The 12857-nt window shown below is 48.0% G+C and overlaps 1 protein-coding gene across 2 annotated transcripts in view; it reads right to left on the bottom strand.

Annotated features, from left to right (window-relative positions):
* Nucleotides 1-12857, bottom strand: part of HEMK1 (HemK methyltransferase 1, mitochondrial release factors N(5)-glutamine) — a 32192-nt gene that overhangs the window by 19173 nt on the left and 162 nt on the right. The window contains exons 1-4 of one of the 2 annotated variants that reach the window (XM_038186072.2): nucleotides 12551-12849; nucleotides 11448-11887; nucleotides 10882-10973; nucleotides 9986-10079 (exon numbers count right to left, since the gene is read on the bottom strand). In XM_038186072.2, coding sequence (XP_038042000.1) covers nucleotides 9986-10079; nucleotides 10882-10973; nucleotides 11448-11702 — 441 coding nt within the window. In that variant the 5' untranslated portion in view covers nucleotides 11703-11887; nucleotides 12551-12849. Of the gene's footprint in view, nucleotides 1-9985; nucleotides 10080-10881; nucleotides 10974-11447; nucleotides 11888-12550; nucleotides 12850-12857 lie in introns of those variants that run through there. The other variant, XM_027467660.3, reaches the window with a different exon arrangement.

The raw sequence follows: 12857 nt of genomic DNA on the forward strand, positions 1-12857 counted from the left end.
GTTCTCAGAATTCAGGACTTTCCATAGAGCCTGATCTGATATTAACCAAACCACCCCTCCCCTCCTGTTTGTCCACTTGGCTGCCAACCAGCACATGACAAAACACCAGGAAGCCAAGCTGCAAACATACCTCCATGGCAATGGACACAGAAGATCACTGCCACACACCCTCTGTCCAAACCCAGGCCACCAAGCCAGCCCAGGGATTCAGGGGCAGACCTGTGGCTACAGCGTGCATGTCCTGGGCTCTGCTGCCTGGCACCACAGCAGTAAAAAGAAAATATGGCACAAAGCCTGTCCAACTCCTCTCGGGGTGTTGCAGAACTCCGCTGAGACAGGCATGTGTATAGGAAGTGAAACACTGGAGTGACTCGTGAAGAAGTCATCAATCCTGAAAGAAAAGGTGGCTTTAGGTTGAAGCGATGGCAAACAGCTAAACGCACATCTAACACAGAGGAAGGGGTTGGCTTCTGCCACGCAACAGAAAAAAACAGAAAAAGCTCCTGATGGGCCCGGGCACATGCCAAGCGCACTTCTGCCTGTTGGAGGAGAGGCTGTGACACCACCCAGGAATGAATTCACCAAAAGGCACCAGCCTTTGCCATCCATTTGTGCTAGCACCCAACAGGAATTGCTGCAGCTGCCACGTCCAGACTCAGCAATGCCCTACAGGGGCAAGGCGAGGGCCAGGGGCACTGCCAAGCACCGCTCCTCACGCCTCCACCACAAGCCTCTCTAACCAGGCGCAGCCCTGCAGAACTGAGATGTTTTCTTTCCCTGCAGCTACTGGCAGTGACTGCCGACACACACAGCATCTGGACAGATGCTTGGGTCCAGCTTGCTGTCCCTAGCTTTGAAATCCCATTTATGTGGGTGTCAGAAAGGCCCGGCAGGGGCTAGGGGGGAGCCAAACGGAGTTTTTTCCTTGTCCATGTGGGAAACCTCTTGAGCCCCAGCCATCCTGTTCCAGCCATTCCTGAGTTTGTTTTTCCAGTTCTAGTCCTAGATCTTGCTCTAACCACTGATGAGCTTCTCAGCTGAAACCCTCGGGAACCGAGGCCCTTTTTCAATCAGAACTGATAGACCAGAAAGCTGAAGACTTTGGGGAGTTCTGTCAGGGCAATACAGGCCTTAACAGCACACATCTGTGAGAATGTGGTAGCAAAGCCTGTGTGAGTTCACCTGAGGAACAGGTTTGTGCATAAGTTAGAGGGGGAAAGATAAAAAAGCTGTTGCTTTTCCCCAAGGATTTTAGCTTTGTATTTACATTTCTGAGTCTGCTGTGCAACTCACTAGCTTAGAGGCAATACTCTGCACTGTCACAGCCTTTTTGTCTTGCATAGGAAGCCAGGAGAAACTACTGCCACAGTCCCTCTTGGCCAGTTAAGCCAGGAACAACTGTTTCTTTCTACACTTCCGTTTGAACGAGAAGAAATCTGCCATGACAAAACATCTTGTCCTGATTTTAAAGAAGCCAGCAAGAGAGGTGCCAGCTATGCTGTCTTAGGAGATAATTATACCCTCCGTTAACAACATACACCTTTTCTTCTCTTAGCATTTATAGTGCTTCTTATACACTTGTCTGTGAAACTGATGAGACTTCTGCTAACAAATTTCTGCTCTCTTTGCCACGTAATTAACCCTTGAGCTTATTGTTGACGAGCTGCAGTCTTTCACAACAAGGCAGATTTTTTTCAGTTGCCAATCCACCTTCTGTTTCTTCTCCTGACCTAATTTTCCACTTCTTTCTCAACCAGTCAGTAAGATAACTGGACGTATTATTTCATCAGCTATTCCTTTATTGCAGTTTACAGAGATTATTTAACCTTGTTGCTTGTACTTGGCAGTCCCCCAGTAGCACACGCGAGGACCACATTAGCCTGCTGGACAGCCCACTGAAAACGGATGCTGATGGTGAGCCGTTCCCCAGCACCTCCCCACATCTTTCTCCAGGCTCTTCTGCCAGATGAAGCCCCTCTGCCACAAGGCACAGGCTGCGTTATTTCTCTCTTTGTATATGAGCTGCTATGATGATAGCTCAAAGGGCAGTTCTGATTACTTTACAACAATAACAGGCTGCCTTTGTAATTCCCATTCCTCGGCCTCTGGGCCACAGTCCACTTTTTCAGAAGATATTGTTTTCCCTCAAACACACTGATAAAATATTACCTGTGGGCAAAATCTGCTCTCCAGGAGGCCACAAGAGAAATGCTACAACTTCAGCATGTTTGTTTACAGCTATGTTTTGATAGATGGCATTTAATTTTTGATCCATTAAATAATGCTCTATTGCATTTCTGTTTAATACACCTTCTAGGAGTCTAATGAAATTTCAGGAAAGGACCCTAAATCATGTATGAGGACACTATCATCCTTTTCATTTCCCAAACTGGGAAGCCAGAGATACAGTGAGAAGTGGCTTTCCTTTGAAGAGAACACTGGTCAGAGGCAAAACCATGAAAACATCCACCCCCCTAAAACTCCCACCAGTCTCCTGACCGATGGCTGTACTCACAAGACCCTGTGACTTTTTGAACTTTCTGAAACAGAACCATCTGTGGCACTGAAATTAGGGAAATGAAAGGTGCTTCTGCATCAGAAGCTTCCTTTAGCACTGATTAAACCAGCTGACGTGTGCACTGCTTTGACGCGTAGACCTGGTGGAAGCCCCCCGCTGGGGGATCAGTATATTTGCAGATAGATGTTAGGAAGCAAAAATCCTCCCTTCTCTGTATGCTCGACCTTCTTGAAAGGTTAATGATTATGCTTAGCTAGAAGTCAGGTTCAACTTCATGAAAGGTTTCTCTGAGCAAACCTTTACTTCAAGTGCTTTCACAGAACACCCCAGCACAATGCCTGCTGCTCAGCTGACCGAGGCAGGTAAACAGAGGTTTCAGTGTGCTGAGCACACTGGCACAAAGGAAACTATCTTGAGAAGCAAGTTAAAAATTTAAAAATCACAGGTGGAAAAAGGATTAAGACATGACAAGACTAAAAATTGCACGTGTTACATAGTTCAAAGCTCTTTACTGTTAAAAGAGCAGGCAGCATCTAAAACAAAGAAAATACTTTTCCCATTTACAGTACCAAATTGGAAAGATTCACTGTCTAACGATGTTGTGGAGGCTACAGAGACAGACAGACTCAAAAGAGGATTAAACAAACTAATGGAGGACAGATCCATTAGTGATTATGAAGCAGAATGGCCCCAAATCCAGCTTTGGCTGAGAACAGCCCTTCACTGCTGCCTCTCAAAAGAAGGGGGGGATCCTTTTCCGCCTGGTTATTTTTTTCCTTATAATTTCATTCCTACCATCTGCTACAACCCTCAGTAAGACTCGGTATATTCAATTAAACAGGCCGGTATAATCTGACCCAGTAAGCCTTTTTTCATGTTTTTAATATGACCTTCCGTGATCTGACAGGAGGCTGAAGCCACAGTCTCTTTTGCATGATTACCAAGAAAAGCATTCAGCATGGAACAGACTCGGCATTTCTGTCCCTAGGATGTCAACCAGGCTAATCACACCTCTGCACCCTACAGCATGCTTTCCCCCTTCCCTTTGCAGGGCAACACACTGTTCTCACGGCAGTCACCACAACAAAACCAGGATGGAAAAATCTGCGTGGTCTGAGCTCATGCTGAGATCACAGCGGGTCAAGGAGGTGTCACCAGGGGACTCCCGGGTGGCCTGAGGGACAGAAGGGGTGGCAGGGCAGTGACAAGCCTCGCAAGCACAACGGGAGCTCTCCTCCCAGCAAATAAACCACCACAATGTTCAAGAGCCTGACTCTACCCACACAGTAGTGGCAGGGGATAAAAGGAGACCATTTCTGTTTCATGCAATGAATAAGCTTTCATTTGCTTTAAACAAACAAACAAAAAAAAAAACATCTGAGAGAGGAGGGGATCAGGAGGCACCAGAAATCACCCTACAATAACGTACAGGACATAGAACCGACAGGAATGCTGTGAGCCTAAGCCTGGAGTGCCCTCTAGGGGTAATAAAGCAGATAAGCCGCATACCCCAAACAACTTCCTTGGGAGAAATCCTGGACCAAAATAAACCTTTCCTTAATGAAGTCATGGTGAGGACTGATTTAGCTGTTATTTACTTGGATTAAAAAAAAAAAAAAAAAAGAAAAAAGAAAAAAGAAAAAAGGACTTATCTATCCACAGCTCGCTGAGTTCTCTTCTTTGTCCTATTTTTCTCTGATCCACAAGGCTGCTGTGACGGTAATTTGGCCTGAATTTTAGAAGGTGTCACTTTGGAAAAAGGGCTTTCTTCTGCATTAACAGTGACTGAACAGCATTGAGACGTGGATCCCTTGACACTACAACAATAAGTGCATAACCAAGGTAACTTGCGAGATGGAGCACAATGAGAAACTTTGTCCTGAACAAACACAGCAAAAGCCTGGCTCCGGTGACTCTGGGTGCACCACAGAAATTATCCCAAGAGTCCCCTGCAGTCATCACTGGTGGCCTTGGGAGACGGCACACGCTGGGCTCCACACAGCCCTGCAAACCCCCAGCGCTTGCAGCAGCGAGCCCAAAGCTCTGCTCACAGAGGGCCGGGTAGCTGGAGGAAGGCGAGCCTGGGGACAGTGCAACAACTCTCCCCCAAGGCTGTGCAGCTTTGTCATCCCGCTCTTCAACAGACCTGCTAGTTTTGCACTCTGAGCTCCCTGTCCCATCCCCACCCCAATTACCATGGAACAGAGGAACAGAGCCACATATGCTGAGGAAGATATCCCGGGGGGAGCAAGTGGCAGAGGGCTCAACTACCAGAGAGAGAGCTAAACAGACTGCAAAGGGGCAAATTCCACACAGGGTAAAATTAAAGCAGACAACCAAGCCTCTCTCTGCTTGTGTCTCTTTGTCCAGAGAAACAATGGTGGTGGTTTGTGCTGTACTGCATTTGCCTTCATAGCATTACCGATACACCTAGGAGCTCATAGCAAGAGCCAGAACCCTTCTGTTTTAACCACAGAATAAAAAATGCATGATAGAGATGCCTCCTCATCCTTTTAGTCTTTGAATTATCAGACAGGAGCATTTGTAGAAGCTACAAAAACATAACTAGAAGGCAAATGTTGCAGCTGCTTGTGTACCTGCACTGGAAAAGTCAACGTAGGGAGCTACAGTTACTCAGCCAAGGACAAGATGTGTCATGCGGCTTGTGTGTGCAGTCACAGATAAGCAACTTGAACCTGAGATATCAATGTTGGTAATGAGCTGTTTCCTAAAGAACACGCATTACTTACTGTTATTGTTTGATTAAGAGTTTCAGCACTAGAGGCCCTAAGAATGCTGCAAACGAATCTCAAATAGAAAGAAAGCAACAGATGAAACTTACTTTGTTATTTTGCAGAGGAGATATTTCTATTACAGTTTTAAAGTTCAGGGAAATCTGGAAAAATGACTCTTACTAAACAAAGCACAAGCAAACCCCAACCCAAAGAACCACACAAAGCTCTGAGTCAGAGATGACCAATGCAGCAGAGGGCAAGGATCTGGTCACCAGCTCCATTTTGTGCAACTGGTTATGCACAGTACACGGTTCCTGGAAGCACCACGTGCCTAAAGCAGTGTCCCGCCAGGTGCTGCTGGATGGCTGGATCTTGGCCCCATGCTCCTCCTGTCCAAGAAAACTCCCCAACACCAGATCACAAGAACGTTCCCTGTGTGGTGACGACAACTCATCCCAAGCCCCAGGGTTTACTGTGCTGTGAATATTTCTTCCTAAATAGGATGAAGATCAGTGTAACAGCTTTGCGATCGCCAGCTGCAGACATTACTTAACGCTGTTGAAGACATCACAGGTATGTCCCTAAAGCAAAACACACCCATGAAATATGGAGCAGAGCACAGAATTCTTCACCATGCCTCCATGATGATTAAGTTCAGAAAAAAGCAAAAGTCTGATCCTTCTTCTACTCTTTTCCCTTGTACGATCATAAGCAGGCTTCATCAGCTGCATCCACATCTACTTTCAGATTAAACAACACAGTGGAAAAAACAAACAAGCAAACAACTCTGCAGCCCTCTCTCAAACCAACAGAGCTTTCTACATCCCTCACCTCCAGCTCTGACAAATGCCAGTGATTGTGCCTTCCACGTAAGTCTGGGAAATTGAGATCATTTTTTTTTTGGCACCAGTGCACAACACATCTCTCCACAGAGGACTTCACTGATGTTCACAGGAAATGCGACAAAAGCTTCAGAAACTTGATGAACTGTGTCAGTAGAAAAGCGGCCCTAGGAAAAGGTTAGGTGGGATGTATTTTTCATCAGTGTAAGAAGGAATGCAGCCAAGGTTGGGCTGCTGAGAAGGCACATGCCAAAGCATCTGGGGCACTACCAGCATATAAAACGTTCCTAATGCTACCTAGAAGTCTGAATTTAACAGTTCTGTTGGAATAAGGCTGTTCACCTGCATGGTGCTACATCAGGGAATCATCCTGCCTGTGAACTTGCACAGTGAGTTTCCCTAACCCTGTTAAAAGCACTAGGAACTGCAGGCAGACAGCGTGAGTGTGGTCATCTCTTGAATTTGCACCTCCATTACTTCACGCCATCCTCTCAGAAAAGTTTGTGGCTTAGTTTAAGAGTGGCTGATTTTGGTTACCTCTGTATCACCTGGAAAGTTTAAAACATCCCAGTGGAACTTAAGACCCTGCCCCACTTTTTACACTCCAGCTGACCCATTGCTTTACACATACAATAGACTGGAAGATCTCCAGAGACTGCTGCCAGTCTCAACCACCTGTGCTTCCATGAAAAGGTCCTCGGACACCAGAAGAAGGGCACAAGTAGCCAAAGCAAAAGCACTACAGCAATGCAGGAACCCAAACACATTTAGCCATTTGCTCAAAAGCCTGCTGGAACCCTAATGCAAGGTACCTTATCTACTTCACAGGTCTCAAGACCAGGTGACTCTTTCCTGATTCGCTATATCATCTGAAGGGAAAACAGGAGCAGGAATTCACTGGGAGTGCAGCAGAAGAGAAGCCACCAGATGCAGGACCTGCAGCCATTCTGGCCTGGGCTCACAGGCCTAGACTGCAGGGCTGCTTGTTCCAGCCCTTCCTAGCTCTCACCCCTTTCACCTCTGTTGTACTCTAGATGAGCTCTTCTTTCACCTTTTCTTCCCTGGCTTTTTTCCCCATTCCTTCTCTCTTGCTACATGGCTAATTTCTTCCCAACCAAGCAGCCCTCCTCTGCTCCCCGTGAAAAAAGCCAAGGTGTACATCTGCTAACCTCCCGCTTCCAGTGTCTTGCCTGCCGAGATGGTTTGCTGAGGCAGAAACTGTTTGTCAAGTCAATGCACAGTGAAGCTTCATTCCTGAGCTATCATCATACACTTCCGGCCTTTCATAATAAATGAGCTAAAAATGTGCCTTCATGGTAAGTATCATGACACATCAGATAAAGTTTGCCCACAAACACAAGGTTTGGGTTAAGCTGTTTACGCTGGATGTTTGCCCCAGGGTACATCAAGTGGTTTCAGACGCAGCATGTTGCAGAGCTGCATTTCAGTTTGTGCCAGCAGGGATGCTTCTACCAAAATCCCACATGTGGGCACCATTAGCCATGTTCACAGGCGTTAGTAACCCTGGCTTCCATGGTACACAATAAGCCTTTGTTTGCAGCCTGGCCCTGTGTAGCGAGAATTAGAGCACAGCACCAGAGGAAGCCTTGTCAGCAGATGGTTTGACTTGCACAACATGCAAGTTCTCTTTGCTTTTAGTGCTCACATTGCAATCAGGAATGAATGGGGAGCTAGAGGCTGGAAACGCACTCTTGAATCAACCGGAGTAGAAATACTGTTAGTAAGAACAACAGCAACCACCTCGGGCTCCGACCAGCAAGCACTCCTCAGAGCCCTAGCTCCAAACATCATCAGCACAGTGACCAAACGCCACCAAAGAGAGCTCACACCTCCTCCGGGCACAAGGTGTCACTACCACGATTCGGGGCCCAGCAGCTTCTCAGTGAGATGCTGCTGGCACCCCACACCAAACCAAGACTCAGGTTCCGAATAGCCTTCCACAGGCTGATGACAGGATTTCAGTGGTATAGATGACCGGATTTCAGTGGTTTTGGCTGGAACCCACTCACAGATTTCAATAGCAACCTCTTCCTCAATGAGCATAACAGAGCACTGATTTTCTTTGCCTTTTACTTTTATATAACTAGAGGTGTCAGTTGAAGGACCCTGCAGAGTGTATCATCTCTTTAGTGAGCAGCTCCTTTCTTCAAACTTCCTCAATACTTCTTTCTGCTTCCCCAGAAAAAGCAGACCGGGGGCCTCACGTCTCCAAAGTCCACTCAGTCCTTGGCATCTCCTCTGACATTGTCAGTAGAGGACATTCTGTCTGAATGATCCCTTACTGTTTTTAATTTAAGAATACAATAGTTCAGTTGGAAGGGACCTACACGGATCATCAAGGCCACGTGCATGAGCACTTCAGGGCTAACCCAAAGTGAAAGCACATTACTGAGGGCGTTAACCAAATGCCTCTTGAGCACTGACAGCCACAGGGCATCCAGCACCTCTCCAGGAAGCCTGTCCCAGTGTTTGGTTGCACTCATGATAAAGAATTTTTCCTAATGACCAGCCTGAGCCTCCCCTGCTACAGCTTTGTGCTGTTCCCACGCGTCCTGACATGGGGAAGAGACCAGTGCCTGCCTCTGCATTTCCCGTCCTCAGGGAGCTGCAGAGAGCCAGGAGGTCGCCCCCGGCCTCTTTTTCCCCAAACCAGACAACCAGAGTGTCCCCAGCCTCTCCTCACAGCACATGCCCTCCAGCCCTACTACCAGCTTTGCTGCCTCCTCTGGATGCTTTCATGCACCTTAACATCCCTTTTACATCGCAAAGCCCAGCACCATTTGCAAGGTGAGGCCACACCAACCCTAAATACAGGGGAAAAATCACCTCCTTTGACCACCTGGCTGTTCTGTGTTTAACACACCCAACACAGCTTTCTTTTTACTGCACTGTCCCCTAGGCACAAGGCTACCAGTACATTGCACCAGTCACCAAACAGCAGTCAAACAATCAGAGAAATGACAATTAGACTGACACAGCCTTAAGCTTCTGGGACTCCTAATTGGACAGACTATGGAAATTACTCCATCTCCAAAAGTTAGCATGCACTGCAAAATTAAAACCAATTCTCAGAACAAAACCAAAAAAAAAAAAAGGAGCAAACAACAAAAAAGAACCAAGAACTCTTGAGGAGTAGTAAACAAAGACTTTGTCACTAGGATGTTCATGGGCTGAAAGCTAGGCTAATACCTGGGAATATGTCACCATGTACTTCCTATGCTTTTCCCTAGCAGCAAGGACACCGGGTAAAATGAAGTTTTACCTTGATCACATACAGCTGTCCTTTGTGTTTTTACAACTGACGTTCACGTTTAACTCCAGCCCAGGTCAGAACTTACCGTGTGCCAGCCTAGGAAAGGAAACCACAGCTCAACACCCAGTGTTTGTCCAGAAACCACTGGGGAATCATCAGACAAGCAGCAGGTCCATTTCCTACCAGCCTGCACCATCTTAATCTGCATGTGGACAAGGAGGCTCTCTGGAGCCCAATATCTTTTTCCAGTAGTACCCCTCTACTTCTGCAGGATCTCACTAACAAACTTTGGACAACTTTGAGATTCTTGACCTCATATCGAAGTACTAAGCCACTGAGATATAGTAGGCAAGTTCTTGAACTTCTAGGAGTCATTCCCATAGCAGAAATAAGGAAAGCAAGCCAAGTCCTTCCATCAATGGATGTAATCAAGGGATATGCTAGCTTGCAACATCTCTTGCTCTGAGCCAGATGGCAAAAGTTCTAGGTCACAAGCTTAGGATGCCCCTGTTTTAGAAGCGATCTGACCTCTTTATCACAATGTAACCCCACCAAGCACATCTATAGCAACAAGGCACCCAGATTCAAGTCCCCCCTATGTTCCCTACTTTCATACCTCTGTCTCAGGCCGAGGAATAAATACAGGGGGTCTCATCTTCAGAGTCAGGTCCTGGAAGTCCCACTCACCAAGCACATACTGCACTGGCATTCTGTGGCAAGCAAAAGCAAACAAAACTGTACAACTATGCTCTGTAACACAGAAAAGTTCTCAGTACTGTGTTTAACCCCTCTGAGAGTGGCTATCTAGACAGCCCTGAGGCTCTCAACCGCATGTACAACATGTACACGCCCTCTCTCTAAGGGAGTTGTAGGAGCTCCATTTCCACAGATCAGTTTGCAGCAGACCTGGGGAACTACAGGCTAGTTGGCCTCACCTCGATGATGGGGAAGCTCATGGAGCAAATAATCCTGGAGATTGTTTCCAAACATGTTAAGGACAGCATGGGTTTACAAAGGGAAAGTCACTCCTGGCCAACTGGAGTCCTGTCTGTGTCCAGTGCTGGGCTCCCAGCAGAGGGCAGACATGGATGCACTGGAGCAAGTCCAGCAAAGAGCCATTAAGATGATTAAGGGATTGGAGCACCTGACATACAAGGAGAGACTGAGAAAGCCACAGTTAAATTCTGTAAGCACAGAAGGGCTTAATGAAAACATACCGGCATCAGAGTCAGTATTGCCAGTTTCCTGCTCCTCTGTAACATCTCTTAAACCCTCTGTACTCCCACACAGGACAGATGACCCTAACCCTAACCGAGCACAGGTGACTTGCTACCTGACAGCAACAGCAAATGCCTATCACTTGAGTTACCATGAGAAACTGATGCAGCACTAGCTGTAACATGACCTGTCAGCTACTGGTGGTCTTCAGCCCTCCCTCTGCTACCATTCTTCTGGCTGCATTAAGCCTGAGGGAAACTCTCCAAAGGAACAGAGGCAAGAGGATTCCCCTACCTTTCTAGTCGCCTGTGACACAGCTGCTGGATCTGCTCCTGCTGCACTGCTGTAAGTGGAGTACGGAGTTTTTCGGAGTTCAAGCTCTGAAACTGAAGACATCACTTTAAAACCAGCCCATTTGTACAGCTTAGGCATTGTCTGCATTGATGCAATGGCATTTTCAAGGCAGACCCAGCACACTGCCAAGCACACATGGCTGGGACCCTTGGAAACCCTGAACAACCAAGGAGAGGCTACCTGTATGTTTAAAAACAAACCTGTACAACTGTTTTGCTACTTTTTGGGGTTAGAAGTACAGGTAAAATTAAGATTCATTCCACCAAAGAAGTCAGAGCACAATGCTAGTGTATGTGCAATGGGTTACATTTCATTCCCTACAAAGAAAGTATTTAGGAGATCCCAACTACTTTATTGGCATTAATAAACTATACCCCGCACTGCCATCTGAAGGAGGAAAAAGTTGTTTCACCTCCTATTTGTGAGATAAAAAGAAGGGCAAGGGATTTGATCAAAACAATAAGGCAAGAGTCCACACAGACCTTAACCCTTTTCCATTACTTAACTGTTTTTGCTCCCAGGACAAAGGACACGATGTATTCGCTGGATTCTCGTGCCTCAGGGATCCCGTTTGTCTCAAACACCTTCTGCCAGTAGCCGACCACATCAATGGCAGTCACCAGCCCAGGTCTTGCACTGCAGCTCTGCCTCAAAGATGACTGCTTGGGGCCAAGGACAGGACTTTGGCTCAATCCCGCTGGCACACACTGAGGCAAAAGACCCAAGAACCTCCTGAGCAGTGGCCGGGTGAGGCACCTCATTCTTGCAAAGTCAGCTCCTGACTTCCACCTGGGTTCCTCCTTTCTGTCTGCTGATCTGATCACTGATGAGACTCACAGGACACCTGGTGTTGCACAAGCCCCCACGGCTAAGCATCAGCTGGTCATAGTCAATGGATTCTCCTCAGGGCACAGTGAAAAGGGCCCTGGCTTGCAGACTTGCTTGCCTAGAAAGAGGACAGAGAAGTCTGGCCTGAGTCCTCAGGGTAGCAAAAAGTCACGGGTTCCCTTCTGACAGAACGCAGACTGCTTGCCTGACTCCCACCAACAGGTATAAAAGCAGCTACTCATACCCTAAGAGAAGCAAAGGATTACCCCCAAACAACCTCAGGTGGCAGCTGAACAGCTCTGCCATGGGAACCCCTTTCCTAGAGCATCTGCCCATCCCCACAGGCCAGAGCTACAAGAAGCCAGTCTGTGCCCATGGCAAGGCAGCAGCCAGCATGCCTACAGCAAGCCACAGGCATGCCCCTCAGCTGCATCCCCAGGACAGGTCACCCAGCTCCCTGCACAGAGGCCTCCAGCTCTTTTCTTCCTCTCCTGTTCAAAGCCCCCAAGCTTCTCACAGAAGACTCTGAGCTCACAGGTCATGTTTTTTCCACGTTGTTTCCTTCCAAGGGGGGTACAGAGCAAGGGAAGGAGAAAACCTCACAAGGTGCACTCAGAGGGATGAGAAACACTTGAAAGCCACGACGGCAAACCCAGCCCAAGGGCAGTCAGCCTCTTAAAGAAGCACGGCCAGAGAGTTAAAAAACACATAAACACGCAAAAAGACAACCACTGAGACACCAGGAGACCAAACTTTATAAAACACGAGCTAAACACCGCACTTGAAGCTGCCTTTTAACAGCAGCCGGCCCATCTTCCCGCTGCGACCCTGCAGGAGCGAGGCCCCTCGCCCCCTGCCTCACAGCCCCGCGGGTCCCCTCAGCTCCTGCTCCCGCCTCAGCGCGCCCACAGCGGCCCCCGGCCGAGCAGGGCGCGGGCTGGCTCAGCCCCCAACCGGGCCACAGCCGGCTCCGAGCTCCCAGAGGGGCAGCCTGGAGCCTGCCCTGCCCGTGCTGCGGGGCAGAGCCGCGCTCCTGACTGGAACCGGGCGGCAGCGGGGGCTCCCCGGCCCCGTTCTTCGCAGGGCTC

Source organism: Anas platyrhynchos, chromosome 13, assembly GCF_047663525.1.
Source record: "Anas platyrhynchos isolate ZD024472 breed Pekin duck chromosome 13, IASCAAS_PekinDuck_T2T, whole genome shotgun sequence".
NCBI lineage: Eukaryota > Metazoa > Chordata > Aves > Anseriformes > Anatidae > Anas > Anas platyrhynchos.